The following is an 18,890-nucleotide window of genomic DNA, read 5'->3' as shown; positions in this document are numbered from 1 at the left end:
AGTTGTGAAATTATTACAAAAATAGATAACCATAGAAGGGAAATAATTTTCTAGTCGATGTGTTTTGTCCCTATGCCTTAATCCCTAAAAATTTGCCTACAGTCTATTAACAATGATTAATTTAGTTTTTTTTTTTCGATATAATGAAGCTCGCTTTACAAAGAGTGGAAACTTTCCCACGTTACTTAATTAATCTTTGTAAATGAACAGTCCACTACAGGCTTGTAAAAAGTAGCAATTAATGCTACACCATTCAAATCGGTATCTTGCGTGTTTCAACTGGCAGTTACATTATTTCAGTTTGACAAAATTTCATTAAAGGCGCAACATTACCTATTGTAGTCAGTAACAGCTGATGCAATCCGCCCAATTTGATTACTTTTCAAATTTTTCCTTTACTGCCAAAAACACTTATGTTTTCTCATTTCGTTGACAGCTAAGTGCTTACTGTCACACGTATCAAGATTGCCTTTATCACGTCGACGCCGACTATATAAATCCAATCAGTTTGGGCTGATGTTGTGGTTATTTGAACGAGAACAAGCAATCTGAAAAGGAAATACTCGAAGCCCACATGTCTGAAAACTACACAGGTAGGTGTTACCCATTTCAGTGAATCCCCATCGATTCTGTAATCGATTTAGAGCTACATTAAGCGTCCTTGTGACAGATATCCTTATCTTTTTATCTACTCAGCAGCTCATAAACATCTTTCGCTCAAAGAGTTATCAATTCTGATAAAAATATTGTTTTTGTTTCGGCGACCCAAAGAAACATTTTTCTTTAACGAAAAGGTATCACAGCTGATATGTAACTGTACGTTTTAAAGTGAGACAAGAAAAAAAAAATTAAATGTAACTTTCTAAATATCTCTTAAATAAGAAAAAGGAAATCAAAACTATCACATGTTCACTGACGGAGGCTAGGTATTTATTTTGCATTTGTCATACTTGTTTTTAGCAATCTGTAAAGTAAGCTTCCAGTTAACTAATTGATAGTAATTTTGATTCGATGAAATGGCTAAGAAACGTTTTAAACGGGGCTTGTTAAAAGGACTTGAGCTTGTTAAAAGGCGTGCTTCAGCGCAAATACAGAGATCTTAATATTTCAGTAAAATTTAGCAGAGGATGGTCGGCTTTTTAATGCGAAGGATGTTAACAAACTGAGTATCTTCTGAAGAGCCACGCCTGGAATTAAGAAATAAAGTGCTCTTATATCACAAAAGCTGACAGATCCACTTACACTCCTTTAGTGTTGATGCAGCAGTTTAACCGGAATGGTATTCAATTGTTTTGGACATCTGAAAGTGATCTTTGTTTCCCTGTAAGCTTTTTTTTCCTACATATAATCTCTAAATGCTCGTAACAAAAGACTTTGTCAGTTATTTTATTTTTCTATTTTAAAGAAAAGCCAGGGAAAGATTGCGTCCTTCGGTAATCGGCATTTGGTTACTTGCTCTGTAATGTAAGAAAAACGCTTTTGTGACGCAAAATCAGTAACAAAATTAACACAAAATTGAATAAATTGGCGTAAATATGTTCGCTTATCTATAACTCAAGAGTGTTTTAGTTAAAAAACGAACGATAACTAGGATATAAGGAAAGCATGAAAGACAAGATGAAAAAATTAAATGCGGCTTGTTCTACGTGTATAATTACTCGTATGTAACTCACAAATTGCTTTTTGTGAAAGGCACACAGAAAACGAGGTGGTACTAATACTGTCGATCATAATGTGTTTATTTACAATTAAGCGACAAACAATATTTGAAAACACCAGTGGATTTCAAGTAAGGCGTTAACCTCTTAATGACGGTGGCAGTAATACACATACTTCGATCAGTACCTGATACTGATCTTGCTTGCACACTTTGTATTGATATATATACTTCATTAACTGATCATGAGTATTAGGACCATTGATATGCTGATACTTTATGAGCTTAAAATCCTTGCAGACTTTTTATTGATGGATACGGTACCTTATATTTGTAGAAACAAAAGTTAACGGCTCTGGTGGTTCGAGCCTTTGCGTCATTCAACCAGCCACTCCCTCAACACAGGTTGGCTTGACCATTGTCTATTTCATCGTGTTCTTTGTGGCTTTGGTAGGAAACGCTCTTGTAATTTTTGTGGTCCATCGCCACCCAAAACTGAAGACCACGTTTAACATGCTTATCGTCAACATGGCGGCCTCTGATATCCTTGACGTAATTACTGCTATCCCTCTGTCCATTGCCTACCTGTATGAGAGCGTAAAGTGGTTCTCTGGAGGGTTTGGTGCCTTTCTATGTAAGACCTTGCCGTTTCTTGCCTTTGTTTCCATTGGTACATCTGTCCTGACATTGACGGTCATGACCTTTGATCGCTACCGTGCAATCGTGCACACAATGAGGAGGCCGCTGACGCCAAAGCTCACCGCTGTAGCAATCGGCTCAACATGGGTTATTTCAGGCCTGGTGTTTGCCAGTGAGCTCTACAAGTACAAGCTTTTCAACGCAGCGGATCAAGTCATGTGCGCATCAAGATGGGTCGAAGATGTTCAAGAGTCGAACAAAATCACGATGTACGAGTTGATTATTCGGTTTGTCCTGTTATACCTGATCCCTCTTCTCACCATGGCCGTTCTGTATACTAGGATTGTGCTGCATCTGTGGAAACGAAAGGCTCCTGGAGAGCACATTGATAAAACCCATCAGCGCATCGAAAAGCAAAAGCGCAAAGTTGTCACCATGCTGGTCACCATAGTAACAATTTTTGCCATTTGTTGGCTTCCAGCACACGTCAATCACTTTCTGGTGACTTTTAACTTCAATGTGTACAGCTGTCTACCTACGTCGTTGGTTCTGTCACTTTATTTTTTGACGCACGCCAATACTGCTATCAACCCGTGTCTGTATCTCGTCTTCAATGAGAGCTTCCGTGAAGGATTCAGACACCAGATTTACCACAGGCTCAGCGGGCGTCTTTTTAACGGAAGTGATCGTTTCTCCACTTCCAGAGCGGAGGCTATAAGCGCAAGTGCCACGGCCTCCCACATTTCTCTTGTGGGAAGCAAGCAGGGAAGTAAAAGAGAGGATCGATATGATACTCCACTTTGACTAAGACTGAGTCAGCTCAAGTATGGACTTGCAGTCCATGGCTCGCGCTAGTGTTTTTGATGAAGTTGATCTATTAAACGTTTTGGCTTCTTTTGCTAAGTTTTCCGATGACTTTTAACTTGTATGTTGCTTTCGACCAATCAGAACAAAGACCAATGTATACGAAAATTTTTATTTCAAAATAAGTTGAGGTTTCAGTTGGCTTGAACAAGCAGCAGTGGTAGAAGTAAGGGCTAAAGTAAGTTTATCAAAGCAACATCGTAACACACATTAATTTGGAATTACAAAGCACGACAGTTTGTAATTAACATTTGTGAACATTTGAACATTGTAATGTTGAAAAACAATTCATGCAATCCGGCTAATTTATATTCATTTTTATATTACATTTTTCGTTAAATAACTCTTTTTCAGTTATCTTACTGACTGTCATGCGTTTTCCTGAGTTTTCTTGCAAACTTTCTTCATAGAACGCGCGTTTCTTCTTTTGTTAAGATTTTTGGAGTGATCACACTTCAACGCTGAAAATTGCAGAGACTATGAAATGGTTTACTTCATGAGCGATTTCCTGTTACTACAAAGGTTTCGTTTTCCAATTAGTTGAATTTGGGTCCGAAAAATTAACTTCCACATTGAAGAGAAAATCCTTTGAGATGGAAAGATTGAATCTCTCAAGCAGAGATGATGACTATATACTAGAGACACGAGTATATAAAAATGATAATGACTTTCACGCTTTAAGGAAAACTGAGTGTAAAGTATGAACAAGAAAGTCGAACGTATAGATAATAGCAAGCTAACAACGTACTCGATAATTTAAGCGTCTCATACAAGAGTGTAAGCAAACATAACGCGTGGATAATCATAGTGCGTTTCACTTATAACTCAGGTGGATGCGTGCAGAACACAGGTAAATGATCACATAAATGATCACATAAATGATCATGTCACAGTGACATATGGTCTTGTTTGTATATGCCTATAGAGCTAAAGTAATATATAGAGGATATTACACGGTGGCGAGAAGATATGAATTTTATGTTCGAGTGGCCACTCGGGTCCCGGATGAAGTGGCGTATGGAATCTACGAGTGGTTTAGTTCCCAGTAAAACACTCTTCTCCATATAATAATAATCTATACATCACTTTGTATCTTTGACAAAGTTCTTTAAAGCCCGAAAACAACTTGTACATAAAATACACTCCGACTAATGAAGTCAGTTTATTAAAATGGTTAGGAGAAATAGAATGATGGTCACTTCAAGATTAATGATCCACATAACACTATTGGCGCGTATCCCGCGCACGCCTGGGCTTTCACTCTAAGTATCTTAAACGTCTGATATCACCTCGCACCTATGTCTTTTTGTTTTCTGATCTTTGCTTCTTGTTGTTCTTCTTTTACCTCTCCCTTATAAAACTTACACTTATAAATCACCTTCAAGTGTGATTCAAAAACCCAGGGCTTTTTTAGTTTAATTTCTACTCAAGGCATTTTAATGCTTGATTTTTACTTCACTTTGTTAAAGGTGAACGAATTTTGACTTTGAAAGTGTCATCTTGTTTAACGTCTGCTCTTTTGTGAAGAGGAAAAGTATAGTTGCCTTAAATTTTGAATCACGAAATTAACAAAGCCACCAATTTGAAGGACGGTGTCCATACATGATTACTCCAGGTTAACGCAAAAGCTCGAAGGAGACTAGCCTTGAACTGGTGGAACTAGTTGGTGTGTAAGCGTTGACCTTGAAAAATTACAGATCACCCCAAAATAACGACCTAAGTAAGCCGAATTTTCAATTTACGAGGTAGCAGAACAACTTAAAAATTAAGCTAACCTTAAATGCAATTCAAGTAACCTTTTGTTCTAAGCAACGTAAACTAAACTTGAAAGCTGAAAGTTGCAGCTTGAATACCATCACGATTCCACCCTCGAAAGTTCTACCGAATTAAGATTACCGTATACCTTCAGGGGTGTCTCGCGTGCAAGCGATATTGTTTTTTATTATTATTATTATTATTATTATTATTATTTATAAACTTGCCGTTTATTAACAATTACGGTACTTACAAAAAAAAAAAAAAAATACAATACACTACTTACACTACTTACAACCCAATACTACATTTTCTACACAGAACGGATAAAAAGAAAGAAAGACTACTTACAAAGGATTAAGTAAAGAATTGAGTAAAGGTAAAACTAAGATAATACAAAAAATAGTGCAGTCGAACACAAAATCCTAAAATATAAAATATAGTACGTTATTACAAGAAACGAAGTTACTTACAAGACGTGTTAAAGGGCAGAAGCTTTTTCACATAAGAAGTTTTCTTTTACTACGACTCTCAATAAGTAGTTTTTGTTCCAATTTTAACACAAATTCAGTAATATTGCAAGCTTTATAGTACATCTTCTGGTAGTATAGGTAGTACTTTGCAAATAGTAAACAATGCAACAATGCAACAATGCGTGCAAGCGATATAGCGCGTCCGGTTTAAGCGGTAGATACCTAAACCCCCATATCAAATTTTGAAATGAATTGTCAAATTTTTCACGGCCACTAAATGCGAGGGCCCGAATCACCTTTCGAAAGCTACAAGTCAAGGCGAATTTTGTTTTTCGCCAATCTAATTTTTTCCCTCGGTTTCAAGGCCCAAAGCGCTTAAAATACGTGTCTGCGTTTTGCCATATTTAATTGCAGTAAAAAGTTACAGAACATTTTCGAAATAGGATTTAAAAAATGTGGAGTGATCATACAAAAATCGCTCTCGAAGAAAAGGTATTTCGAAATTAACAATTCGCAGACACTCTTTTGTAGTTTATATGTTAAACTAGCTACTGTCCAAATTTGAGGGCAATTGAACAAATTCCCTTTGAGTTATAAGTCTTTAAAGTGTCTGCTTCAAGCGAGAAAATTTATTCGAAAAAACACCGCTAAGAAAAATCTTTTTGCTTCGCAAACAAACTCCGCCCATAAACACCTTCAACTGGGTTCTCAGATAACTAAGCCAATCAGAGCAGGGAAAGTATACTACCGTTAACCTCCTAGTAAAATTTACGCGCGTATCTCCGAAAAACCCTTGTGTTTCGCAATACGCGCAAGGCGCCGAAGGCGGTGACATAATTTTTCTGTAGCTCGGTTTTTCTTGAAGCTGGTCTGGCAAAATGGGGAAGACTAAAAAGGATACGAACGCCAGAGTGGCTGGGCGAAGAAAACAAACAAAAGAAAGCGCGGTGGAGTAGCTGTGTGTGGTCAACGTACTGTGTATGGATAATATTTCAAATGGTCTCATTGAGTCCGACGATTCGTCGATATCGGACTCATCAGAAGAATTTCTGTCAACATCCCTGTTATTGCTGTCAAGTTCCAAAATTTTTACAGAACCTTTCTTTTCTCTTACCACGAATTTTTTGCCCACCTTATACGATAGCTATAACTTCATCCACGTTGCGAACTTTCACTTCTTCACTCATTGATGTATTTTCATTCGTTCTTCGCTGTTTTCGCTTTTTCGAACTGGTCCATGTTTTTAACGTGGTCTATGCTTACTTATAACTTAATAGAGTTACCTCTGATACCAAAAATGCTTGGTAGTCACAACAGCAATGCTGATTAAATGAGTTGTCAATTCGTGACATCCGTACAGGTAATTCCCGCGAAAATCGTCTCGGTTGATTGCATACGCACCATAGGGCTGTCAATCAAGAGGTAAAATTTACTTCCGGCAAAAACGTAAAACCGCCATTTCTCCGCCAATATTTAGCCTTTTTCAAAATTTGTTTTGAGAAATTAGAGATTATTCCTCGACCACTACTTTGACCCAAAAATCCAAATTTGAAGAAAATTGCCGACCCGAAGGTATACTGTAACCTTAACGCATTCCCCAGTTGCATGTACGCAGAAATAGCTACAGTAGATGCTGGGTCGTTATGCAACTGACGAAAATGACCGTTTTAGAACATTTGTTCGAGAGTTTATGAGATTAAAGGTCCCAGTTTGTAATACTCCCTTCGAGCTTGATATCAAGAATTGTGACTGGCGGAATGGGCTCGCGTTTGTTCCGCCGCACCGAGTACTTCTTTGTTGCTTTGCGGGGAAGGCATCCATGAGTTCTACCTACGAAGAAAGGCGAGCGATGATTCATGTTGTTCACTTGGTGATTCTTTGGGCTAAAGCTTTGGAGTATAGTCATGAGCGACTTTCGAAACGAATCATTTAATAGGATAATTACGCATGGATTTATTGCGCTGTTGGCGTGTGAGACCCAGTACAAAAGCAATGCAACCGACGGAGGTAATGAGATGTATATGCCTCCAAAGAAATATATCAGGATATGTAAAACGTGAACTGGAAGCCAACACACAGCAAACAGCGTTATGACAGCCAGTAACATCCGCATAACGTGATGGTTTCTTTTCCTGGCCGTAACGGTTACGTGTTCTGCGAGATGATTGCCGTCCAGAGATGCTGTTGTCTTGTTAAGTTTCCGTATGATGAGCGCCGACAAGACAGCAATGGAGAACAGGGGTAAAACATAAAGAACAATAGCTATTGTAGCGTAGAAGACTTTCGGGCTCACTTTGTTGCTAAATAATGGTTCCCAGTTCATAGAGCATTGAGTGACTCCATCTGATCCCATCTCCACCTCATGAACGTAAAGAAAAACGCTCATAAATATGACAGCTGAAAACCATATGGCCGTGGATAACAAAATTGGCCTTTTGATAAATGTTGGATACGACAGGGGTTTCACAACGGCAATGTACCTCTCGACAGAAATTGTCAATAATGCGAATATGGATACCGCAATTGTTGTACCGATAACAAAGTTGACCAGTTTGCAACTTATGCTGCCCATGATACCTCCAAACCAGCCGTGCTGTACGTATAAGTACGCTGCGGAGTACGGCATCGCGAAGAGTGCGGTGAGAAGATCTGAAGCCGCCATGTTGGCTATGAGAATAGACACAGAATTAAAAGGGCGATGGAGCCTGATTATGTGTATAAGCAGAATGTTTCCAAGCAAAGCCGTTATAAACGTGACTGAGTACATGGCGGTGAGACTAACTCGAAGTTCGCTGTCGACATCAAAACCGTACCAGCCGAGAGAGCCGAGAGAAGAATTTTGACTCCCTGTAAAATACGTACCAGATTAAAAAAGATTAACAATAATAAAACCCTCTTACACCAATCTTTATTACTTTGTGCAAATCATTAACTTTTCAATGAAAAGGATTTGAATTTCAAAACATCGTAACATTTGCTCTCACTTTGAAGGGCTATTTTTTGTTGTTGAAAAGGCCAATATCTGAGAGAAATCTCTCACACATTGGTCTAATCTGATAGAAACCAGAAAAATGGAAAACCACAGGATATTTTTCAGTAATTTCTCATAATTTCAGGGCGAATTTCGTGTTAAATTTCTGCTGTTATGTTGACGTTCGCGACCTTTTTTACTCAAGTATCCACATAGTCTAACAATATAACACGGTTTTTTTTTTTGTTATCATTCGCTCAGTTTCTAGTGCAATTGAAATAGATTTAGGGCTTAAACCGATTCGTAAACAAAAACACATCTCGGATATACACAGCTTCGCGTCTCAGAATGTTCGTTTTGAAACAATTATATCGGTCGTGGAAGATGACGTTTCCTTTGGAACATAATTTCTTGTTTGAAGGTACACTTACCATTCCTGATAGTGATATTTTGCATGTTTTCCTTGAAAAACGAGAAGGGTTCAGGTGACCATGGGCAACGTTCTCTTAATGACCCAACTTGCTTGAAAACCTGTCATCCGTTAAACTGATCATGCAAATTTTTTTGTCCATTTAAATGAAAATCCATTCGGATACAGTTTCACGAAAACCAAAGCATATCTTACGAAACAAACCTAGTTGCTAAGTACTTGTCATTTATTAAAAGCTTTCATCAATAAATTATACCGACGTGCTCCTTCGTTTGCATACGTAAACAGCCACAATTGATGCTAATAAACCCAATGTGATTACCAAGGTGCAGCAGATCATCATTCACTGATTTTCGTTTTGTTCGCGAATATCAACTGATACAGTGAGCCAGATTATGAAAATATGTAGTCACAAAGTTGTGAACCAAAAGAAGCAACGTCAGTTTTTTTTTTTTGTTAAGTATCAGTTAATTGTATTTTAGTACGCTGGGAAGACTTGATTGGTGGTTGGGGGTGCTTGGAAGTGTAAGAGAGTGTTTTTATGCTCCACTGCGGAAAATCTAAGTTATAGATAAGTTGTTAACAAGAACGGTTTGGTACATTGTTTATTGAAGCTTCAACAAAATGTCCAACATCGTCGGGTATTATGAAATACGTTAAATCCTTTAAGAATCTTTGATTTACGTCATAGAAAGAGATATATCCGATATAATGAATCCTTTTGTTCGCCGTGGAAGCTTTAATCTCAAAGATGTGAAAAAATATAAGGCACACAAACACCTGCCTTTCACAAGTGAGGCCGACGCGCGCTTTTAACTCCTAAGTTGACGCAGAGTCTTATTTCTTTACAGCCCACCGTTTGTGACAAACAAGTGTTTGAACTAACTGAAATCCACAGATAATTTTTCCATTATGAAGAAAATCATGCGTGATTGCCGTGCGAGATTATTCATAATTGGCCTGTCTTTTTGCAGTCTTCAGCTTGGTAATAAAATAATTGAATTGACATACAGCGTTCTTATGCTGTGGCGTCAAAAACAGCCAATCAAGTTTCAGTGTTCCTTAAGATTAAACCCTTAAAAATCTAAGCGCATTTACTTTAAAACACGGGAAAAGGAGTGTTTAAAATATGAATACAAGTGTTTGAAATTATATTTACTTTTTGCCTTTAGGTTCGATCGTAAAAAAAAAAGCTGTTTAACTCGGAAATTGCTAAGTCATTGTTTATCGTTCTTTTTTTGTATCACGGTGGGGCTGGCGAAAAGCAATTGTTCTGCTACACATTTGGTTGATAAACTGAGCACCAGAAACAAAGCACTAATGCCGAACTCCTTCGAGGCTGAAGTTTTAAACGAAGTTGAGCCTGTTGGAAGAAATGAAAACAAAATGAGTTAATGTAATGTTGAATAAAATAACGCTGTGGCGGCGGTATCGCCTGTTTAAACATCACATGTCAAAATTTGTCTATCTGAGCAAAGTGAAGTTTTGACCATATCTACGTTGATCCTGACATCGTTGTCACCCACATACAAACATTTTGTTGATGTTTATACATATGGAACGAACAAGACATTCCCGCCACACTGCTTTTGACACATTGACTAGGACTGATCTACTTCGATACAAAATACGAGATTTAATAATACTAAACTGGCTCTACGCTAGTAATCCTCTGCACATCGTCAAACAATCGAGCCAAGAACCATATTCCTCTATCTCTTTTCGTTATTCTTCATTACACTTATTTTACAGTATTGTTAATATAGTTGTATAAAATCTTATTTCATTTTCTTGGACACATTTCCAGATAACCCCTTTTTACACTGAGCTTTATAAAAGCAATATACGAGGGGCATTCGCTAACAAATTTTGTTAATTTAAAGATTGGCGCACGTACTGCACATTATTTAGGGATGTGATAAAATGATGAGACATTTTACTCACCTTTCGATTACTATCCTGAGTCTATTTAAGCACCATGAGTAAGATTATGGTAAGCGACACGCTGGCTCCAACGAGTACGACGAAAACAAACATAAAAGTACGAATCATTGCTTCCTAGATGGATAAAATAAATCTATTTTAGAGGAAAATAGTAATTATCAAATGGAATCCAAGATGAGAAAGGCATTAACCCTCAGAAATTCAGTGTTAGGGGTGACTCAGGGCGCTTTCCATTCTACTAAAAATTCCGGTTTGAATTTCCAGAAATTTCCAGCAGTGAATGAAACAGCATTTTCCGAAATTTCGCGAAAAGAGGGCGACCTCGCGAGGTATATCCAAATTTTTGACAATTTCTTTCCGGGAAATTCCGTTCCATTGGATGTTTTCTCTCGAAATTTTCGGTTGAATGGTTTATATTTCCGAAATTCAACAATTTTCGGATTTTTGAAAGAACACTTTCATACTGTTTGTCCCTTTTCGAAGTTCCGGAATTTTTGGTTCAATGCATTGTAATCGCTCCAATTATGGGCTTGATCACTTCGTGGTAAGTGGTAAAACTTAGTTGTGTTAGTTGTGTTTTATCTCAGTCAGAGCGCAGTTCCATGTTAAATAACTCGTATGAATGGTGATTAAAATAATGTGGTTGATGTTCGACCTTGTACAGCTTATGATTATAAGATGTCATCATGGACAGAGTCTGCTATTTAAAGTTGCTAAGGCGGAGTTTCGAGAAGTACGACAAAATAAGAAACCTTTGTTGAAAGTCATTCTTGTAATCGTTGCGTCGTCGTTTATCCTGAATTGTTGTGTATAGGTGTTCAGCTCACATTTATTAGTTGCCAAAATCTTCATCCGTTTTCCGTATAAAAAAGGGGGAATGTGTAGCAGCTCCGTGATAAGTGGTTCATGGATGTATAACTGATTCGTAAGGGACAGTATTATAAGTTACCTTTACTGGCATTTCAGTCTCTGGCGAAGCTCCGGTCTGATGTCCAGGTTGCTCCATGGGAATACCTATCACAAAAATTGAAATAAGGCACCCACATGAAAATTTCACCATTTGGAGAAAACTCCGCTTTTTCAACTCGATACTTACAGAAACTGATCATAGACAGTTGGTAAAATTCACAACTTGGAAGAAGAGCTGCCCACATCTACAGCACAGTGGTCATGCATGCAAGCCACTAACTGGTCTAAAATAGCAGATGTCATCTCAAAGTTATCACGTACAATATCAGTTACCTCAGGAGTTTTACTTTTCTCCTTACTTACACCCTATTGAGGAGGAGGCCGAAAAGGAGCATTTTCTTACCTCTTGCAGTACCCATTGGAACAGACCTCTTCTCGCGATTTCGTTTGGATATGATCAGATACACCTCAAATAAGAAAACAAGAAATTCTGCAATGTAGAAGGTGATCACTGGCCAAAGTCCCTTTTCTCCTAAGTCGACTTGATTAGTATTTAATCCAAAGTAGATTGAAACAACTGCGAAAGAGAAAAACAATTACAGGGCATTACAGACAAATGATAAAACAAACAAATTTCATCTTCTGTTACACATGTGACTGTTTTGTTTTCAAACTCACAGAATGTTTTCATCCGTTACCCAGAAACCTACCTCCAAGAATCAGCGCTAAGGTACCGACACACCTATGAACCCAGTTAAAAATGCTGCGCCTACAACACAACGGAAAACAAAACAACAACAAAAAAAATTGAAGTTACTATCAAATTCCACAGCTACTAGAACTAGAAATTTTCTATATCTTGAAAACTATTTCTTAACAAAAGGCGGCCGCTCAGTTCTTTCCGTTTCCGAAGTGTCTGTGAAAAGGATTTAGATAATTTACCAGTCGATCGGAAGATTTATACTAAAACAATTAAGTTATTCGCTCTCGACCTCTATGCGTGATAGTTGACACGGGCTGCGCGATAGAAATCTCGAGCTCATAAATTAATTGTCTGGTAGAATGGAGGGAAAACATCCGAAACAAAAACTTTAGTCTCTTAGTAAAGCGGTAAACAACAACACTCTCTTGAGATATAGACTCCCCGGCATCCGAATCCTGCCCGTGTGCAGCTAGGTTCGAACTCGTTTTCACTACATAAGAATTGGTAAAATGAATTCGCCACCCTACCTCGGTTCACCCGGATGTGGTCTGAATGCCGCCATGATTGGCTGAGCAAGTGCAAGGGCGAGAACGACGATACCAAAATAAGGGTGCACTCCAGCCCCCTAATAAAACAATGTTAAATGCATATGGATAGTTAATTACTAACTTAAACGTGAACGGTGTGAGCCGTATACTACCATGTCAGACTCGAAAAGTTGAGCCTTTCCGCGTCTCAGCAATACGAAAATCAGGTTTTCTTGCAAACCGTAGTCGCTTTGTGATATAAAATGATTCGCTTCAGAACAGTTTCGACGGAGAATTTTAGTCAAGTCTTTGCCAGACTGAATCAATAATCAAGCAGTCATAAACTGTATCCATTCCGTCCCTCTAGCTATGCCCAAAAGCCTCCGCCCAGATCGAAAAAGAATCATTGTTGCGGAAAAGTTGTTTCCCTACATGTTTTCCGTTGCAATTGGTGCGCACATAAACATTTCATGAAGAAGAAAAATTTGCTTATGAGAAGCAAAATTTGTTACTGAAATTATCATATGTTTTTCGTCGTTTGCACACAATTTTGGAAAGCAATGTTTCCACCAAAACGTTTCCTGATTTGCAGAGATTTTCACTTAATTTTATGACTTACCGATGACCAGCCTTTCACGTGAACAAAGATCACAACTATCCCTGCCACTGTCAACAGTACTGTTATTGTCATCAGTGTCCGATGAACCTGTTAATCGTAAGATAGAACAGCTACGGTGAACGCAAAAACTGCAATGGATTTATGAAAAAACTCAAAGTAGGAGCTAGAACTTTTTATTCCTGCATCGAGTCTGACAGAGCTGTCTAAAATGGTCAGGCTGTGAAGTAGCATTTGAAGAAATCAAAACTATTATACCCTCCACTGAACTTGTTAATAACGTGCTTGAGTATTTGAACAGAATTTAAGCATCACCAAATTTGACACTTTAAGTATGACTTTGTTGACTGATATATAGAGAACTGGCCAAGTTCGCAGGCCCACGGCATCAAATTAGGAAGCGAAACTTGGGAAGAAACTTTTTGAGAGGCATAGTCCAGTCAAAAATGAGCTGAAAATCAAAACGATTCACAAAATCATCAAATCATGAGTAATTGCCAAAGTAATAGCACCAGATACTAAACACTTCATCAATTCAGACAGGCGTGGTTGAAAGAAAGAACTTAAAAGTAGGGTCTTAAATTTGTTGCTTGAAAAAGCATCAGACTATAGAACGTTTTGTGAGACAGTATAGCGTGAGCCACTTTTATTCTACTTTTGTTTTAGAATTGATACCAACCGCGAACCAAGCTTTCGTCCCCAATAGTTGTTTGGGTTCCCAGACTTCGCGCATGTATCGTGCCGTGAACAAACCCACAAATGCAAATAAAATCCAAGCAAGTGTCATCAGAGTTCCTGTGTCATGTGATATAAAATCAAGAAGTTAGTCGTAGGAAGGCATGAAGCCCACAGGATAACCCTCTTTGCTCTCTTTGTTCCAAATACGGGAACTATCAAATTTATCCACTGAGGTTAAAGGACAGATCCTACTAGGATAACTATAAGTAACAATGAGTGGCAAAGTAGTTGAGACACTTTTAGAAATGACGCTTTGTTTAATGCCTTATTCTCTTTCAAATAAATCTCACGATGATGATTATCTAACACCCGTGACGCCCCCCTCCCTCTTCAGTTCACTTAGTGCTCTTGTCTGCGCAGTCTTACAGATAGAAAAAAAAGCAGCATAGTTTGAGATAATCCCACGTTTTGATATTCATAAATTGGATTGACTGACTGACTGACTGACTGACTGATTGATTGATTGATTGATTGATTGATTGACTGACTGATTGATTGATTGATTGATTCAGGGAAGCGGGGAAAATTATTCTAAGACGCTCAGAAATTGAATTTTAAAGTGAAGTGTCTCGACCTTTCTGTCGCCCATTGAAGCTCCCTCGCGTTTTATTTCTCCTTCCTTCGTTTGTCATTTGCTCGATATAACAAGAAATTATAAATGTCGGACAGTTTAATTTACCCAAGGAAACAAACAAAGGAAGCGGTACCACTTCATAGGGCAGGACATTGTTTCTTATAACCTCCTGCCATTTAGCGTGTCTTTCAGCAGAATTGCGACTAGCCATGTTTAAGAACAATTTGCGCTAAGCGTAGCTAGAGAATTATTATTAGTTGATCAACTCCTGGACCACCAGATTAAATCATTCAGGTTGTCTGTGGTAATGCTGATGGTAATGAGCGACTCTTCATTACACAGCTGCTCTGATTAGTTAAAGTACGTCATCACTAGCGTTATCGTTTTTACCGTGGATGATAATGTTTGTATTTATTCCATTGACTGAAGATGCAGATCTAGCCTCCGTGACAGTTATTCTAGAGGCTGTAGGTTGGCGGAGACTATGTATTTGAATTGCACCTTAAAAGAGTAGAAAACGTAAACAAAGTAAACGTGAGATTACATTTAATAAAAAGGAAGTCTGTAGTGGCCAAATTAAAGGAGCAGAAGCTCTCTTGAAGTGAAGTTATTAAACTGACATACATGCAGCGTACATCACCTTTATTTGAGTGTCTCAAAAATTTTCAGCTTTTAGAACTAGTTGGGAACACTAAAATAATTATCAAACTAATAAATAAATAATAAATAGGTAAATAATAATATATTATTAAGAGAAAATCTGTATATATACTACGACAAAATAGTTCTAAAAATAGTTAATAGAAGGGTAGTAAAATAGTTAATATGACAATAAAATGATGTAAAAATGACAATAAAATGTACAATAAGAAGTTATGCCAAATAAAGGATAACCAACAATAGGAAAATAACAACAATTTTAAATGAAGTGGTGAATCTGAGTATTTAAAGTGTTTATTTCTGGCTGCCAAGGCGAAAAAGTTAATATCCCATTTTTGAATTGGTTAAAAAGTATGTGTTAAGTCTCAATTGGGATTCTTTCGCAAATTTATCAAACCATTACGTTAAAAGTTAAGGCCAAAATTTGTTATAGAAATTGGTCTTTACAGGGTTTTCTCGAAAGCATACCTGGTAATATTCATAATGCACATGACATAGATGGATAGATCATTTTATTTTTTCATTAGAAAAATAATGATCATTCGAAGCAGGTAAGATCGCGTCGTTGACTATTCGCTCATAGAAAACTCGGGCTCGTAGTCTAATTTTTAAACAATACGAGATTGCCCTTTCTCTTGCACGAGCAAAGACGATAGAGCAAAGGTGCATATCTTGACATTCGTACGCTCGGAATCATTTTAATTGAAATTAAAGTATTAAGTAATGTCCAAGGTTTTAAAAACTCCAAAAATGAATTTCTTTGTATTTTTGTGAAAAGAAAAAAATACGTTAACCAAAATAAAAACTCACCGTTATTTAAGTCTCCAATCGCTCCCAAAAGAAACCAAGGTTGATTCAGGTCCCTGAAGTTAGATATCTCTGGGTTGATGACCCTCGAAATTCTAAACATTTCAAGAGGTAGATTAGGTTTTTATTGACGGTTAATTCCGTTGTTGTACATGTCGTAACCTCTTACTCGTTACTTTGGCGCATATTGCATCCAAAGCTTCTCTCCTTTTCACGGCTACTGATCATGTAAATCGTGCCTTATATTATGGTGAGGAACCCTCCCTTTTTGCTTGAATAAGGTTTTAGCAAGACCCTGAGCAGAAATCTCTCCTTTTTTGGCGGATTATCTGGAAAGTGGGAATAGGTAAATTCACTTCACATCGCGAATTGTTTATCAAGGAAGTGCTCAAAGTAACAATCGCAAATGATATACTAAGACATCGTTGGGAACAGCGATCTGACAGAACCTTGATAGAGCAAATAATTGGTGAAACAGGTGACAACAGGAGTAAGGTGGCAATCTGCCTCTCATAGAGGACCTGTCACGATGGTCCACCGACATATCAGAGACTTAAGGATCCAAGTTTCCCAGACTTCACGTTTTAGGTTTTCTACTCGCGTTTTGAACGTCAAGAGGTTGGTTTTCATTTAAGCCATTTACCTCGAACTTTATTGCCTTGAATTTTGTTTTATGCAACGTACAAATGCCCAAATAGAATTAAGTAAACCCTTTAATTCTAAAAATTGGTTAGAGTTTATTCCCAATCTGGGGGAAAAAAAATAAGAATGTTTTGCATTTGAAAGGTTTGTTTCCGAACTGAAATTTGCTTGTTGTGGGCTCCTGATGTGATTGGAAGAAAAACATGAGCGTGAAATCATGCCGCAACAGCACACCAACCTAAAAGTGCGTAGGTCATAGATAATAAGAAATACCTGCACTTCATCATCTCACCATCTTTTCCTTCCTCAATAACTGTCACTGCCGCTGGTGTCTGAAGTAGAAAAAATCCGAAATAAAAAAATTATTTCACTGTCATTGCACAACACCAACAATTGTCGGGAAAATAATTAGTGAAGAATTTTTTTAAAACCTGAAAAAGATGTTAGGGCCCTTTCAATTTTCTGGTTAATAAAGCTTATCGATGTCAAACCAATTCTCAATAAGATGAGTTTTGCTTCCACATCGTGCTTTGCAAGCTCTGGCGCGCGCCTAGACATAAAACAATCTGTTGGCACACCTTTTTTATAAGAATATTGTTTTTCCGACCGAGGCTGAATATTTTTATTTTTCTGCCGATTTTAGGCTGAAAATGTACTTGTGAATATTCTTAGATTATATAGCGTATAACATTTCTGTTTTCGAATGTATTTGGTGTCTGAATGGTGTTAAAGTAATTAAAAAGCCACACTGCAGGCACTTAAAATGCATGATATCAGACGCATATAACTTCTGGTAGAAATGAAATTAACTTCAAACATACGGCTGGTGCTGTTTTTGTTGTTTATTGCCTAGTTTTGCTGTTTCGAAAATGGAAGAATTTTATACCGTTTAGTTAAAAGCATATAATTGTATTGCATTTGCAATTTTTCAACACAGAAGCATATTCTTTTCAAAATCTTAGCCTCGGGTTTATTCTTAAAATATTCATAAAATTTCGCAAATTTCAGCCCCGATATTCTTATAAAACAAATTCTCATAAGAAAGAGTTAATTTACTAAACCAAATGAAACCGACTGAGAGTAGACGTTCCTCATCAAATTAACGACAAAAGTTGTTGCAATAATAAAAGAGAAACTCAGTACTTACCGGAATGGTCCTAACAGGCGTAGACCTCCCTGAGGCATAATAATGACCAGTTAGAGCTGCATTGCTGACGCACATAAGGATGTCTGTATCGGGCTGTGAATTGAAAGAGTGCTATATCACATATCAAAATGCTTTTATGACGATTGCAAACTTCAAAACTTATTTGTTAGGGGAATTCTTTCGATAAAAACAGCATATTTCCTGCTAAATGTCACACGATACAATGCATATAGCAATTAACTTAATTTCCCTAGTGTCCTCAAAATAAGCCTTTTAGATACAATTTTGCAATAGCTCTTTAATGCGAAAGTGGCACCTTCATTCAGTATCCAGGTAGTACAGTTAGTCCTTTACATAAGCCTTATTGGCTTTCCTGGGTTTCCATGCCTAATATACATTGATACTTTGTCAATATATTCATAAAACGCAAAAATAAAACAAGAACGAGTACAGCAACGTAATAAAAACGCCCCTTTAAAACTGCAACGTTTGCATCGTTTGATAGGCGGACTTTCCCATCATAGTCGATCTGATCTAGGCCGTTTCCCTAGTTTCGAAATCAGAGCCATATGTTTACGTCAAGAGAAGTAAGAAGTTTTATCCTTCTATCCTCTACTTAAAAGTAGAGGATAGAGGGAATCCTCATAATAGACCATATTCGAATTCCCGGTATTGGACTGGAACTAGCTCGCAATGGAGGCTCATGTGGGGAAATATCATTAAAAAAAGGAGTAACACTTGAAAAGACTTCCCGCATAAGCCTAATAAAGCGTTGTCGATGTGACAGACACGAGGTATTATACACCGGAGTTCGCCAGGTCAAACCAACATCGG

General features: G+C 37.6%; 3 protein-coding genes across 3 annotated transcripts in view; 1 reads left to right on the top strand and 2 right to left on the bottom strand.

Annotated features, from left to right (window-relative positions):
* Window positions 1–386: 386 nt before the first annotated feature.
* LOC145478729 (QRFP-like peptide receptor) lies at window positions 387–3,709 on the top strand. The gene is made up of 2 exons (XM_081456838.1): window positions 387–593; window positions 1,995–3,709. The coding sequence occupies exons 1-2, from the start codon at window positions 575–577 to the stop codon at window positions 3,098–3,100; spliced, it is 1,125 nt and encodes a 374-aa protein (XP_081312964.1). The 5' UTR covers window positions 387–574; the 3' UTR covers window positions 3,101–3,709.
* Window positions 3,710–6,382: 2,673 nt separating this feature from the next.
* On the bottom strand, window positions 6,383–8,828 carry LOC145478722 (prolactin-releasing peptide receptor-like). The gene is made up of 2 exons (XM_081456828.1): window positions 8,791–8,828; window positions 6,383–8,235 (listed from the first exon to the last, which is right to left on the bottom strand). Exons 1-2 carry the CDS (start codon window positions 8,813–8,815, stop codon window positions 7,085–7,087), a joined length of 1,176 nt encoding a protein of 391 aa, XP_081312954.1. The 5' UTR covers window positions 8,816–8,828; the 3' UTR covers window positions 6,383–7,084.
* A 1,237-nt stretch (window positions 8,829–10,065) lies between these two features.
* LOC145478719 (ferric reductase 1-like) overlaps window positions 10,066–18,890 on the bottom strand; it is a 14,905-nt gene continuing 6,080 nt past the window's right edge. Inside the window, exons 4-15 of the mRNA XM_081456822.1 lie at window positions 18,057–18,149; window positions 17,183–17,241; window positions 16,271–16,362; window positions 15,191–15,301; window positions 14,168–14,283; window positions 13,492–13,578; window positions 12,873–12,970; window positions 12,353–12,411; window positions 12,046–12,219; window positions 11,683–11,747; window positions 10,734–10,847; window positions 10,066–10,152 (exon numbers count right to left, since the gene is read on the bottom strand). Coding sequence (XP_081312948.1) covers window positions 10,755–10,847; window positions 11,683–11,747; window positions 12,046–12,219; window positions 12,353–12,411; window positions 12,873–12,970; window positions 13,492–13,578; window positions 14,168–14,283; window positions 15,191–15,301; window positions 16,271–16,362; window positions 17,183–17,241; window positions 18,057–18,149 — 1,047 coding nt within the window. The 3' untranslated portion in view covers window positions 10,066–10,152; window positions 10,734–10,754. The remainder of the gene's footprint in view (window positions 10,153–10,733; window positions 10,848–11,682; window positions 11,748–12,045; window positions 12,220–12,352; window positions 12,412–12,872; window positions 12,971–13,491; window positions 13,579–14,167; window positions 14,284–15,190; window positions 15,302–16,270; window positions 16,363–17,182; window positions 17,242–18,056; window positions 18,150–18,890) is intronic.

This window comes from Orbicella franksi, chromosome 2 (assembly GCF_964199315.1).
Source record: "Orbicella franksi chromosome 2, jaOrbFran1.1, whole genome shotgun sequence".
Taxonomy (NCBI): Eukaryota; Metazoa; Cnidaria; class Anthozoa; order Scleractinia; family Merulinidae; genus Orbicella; species Orbicella franksi.
This window is presented reverse-complemented; position numbering and strand designations above follow the sequence as displayed.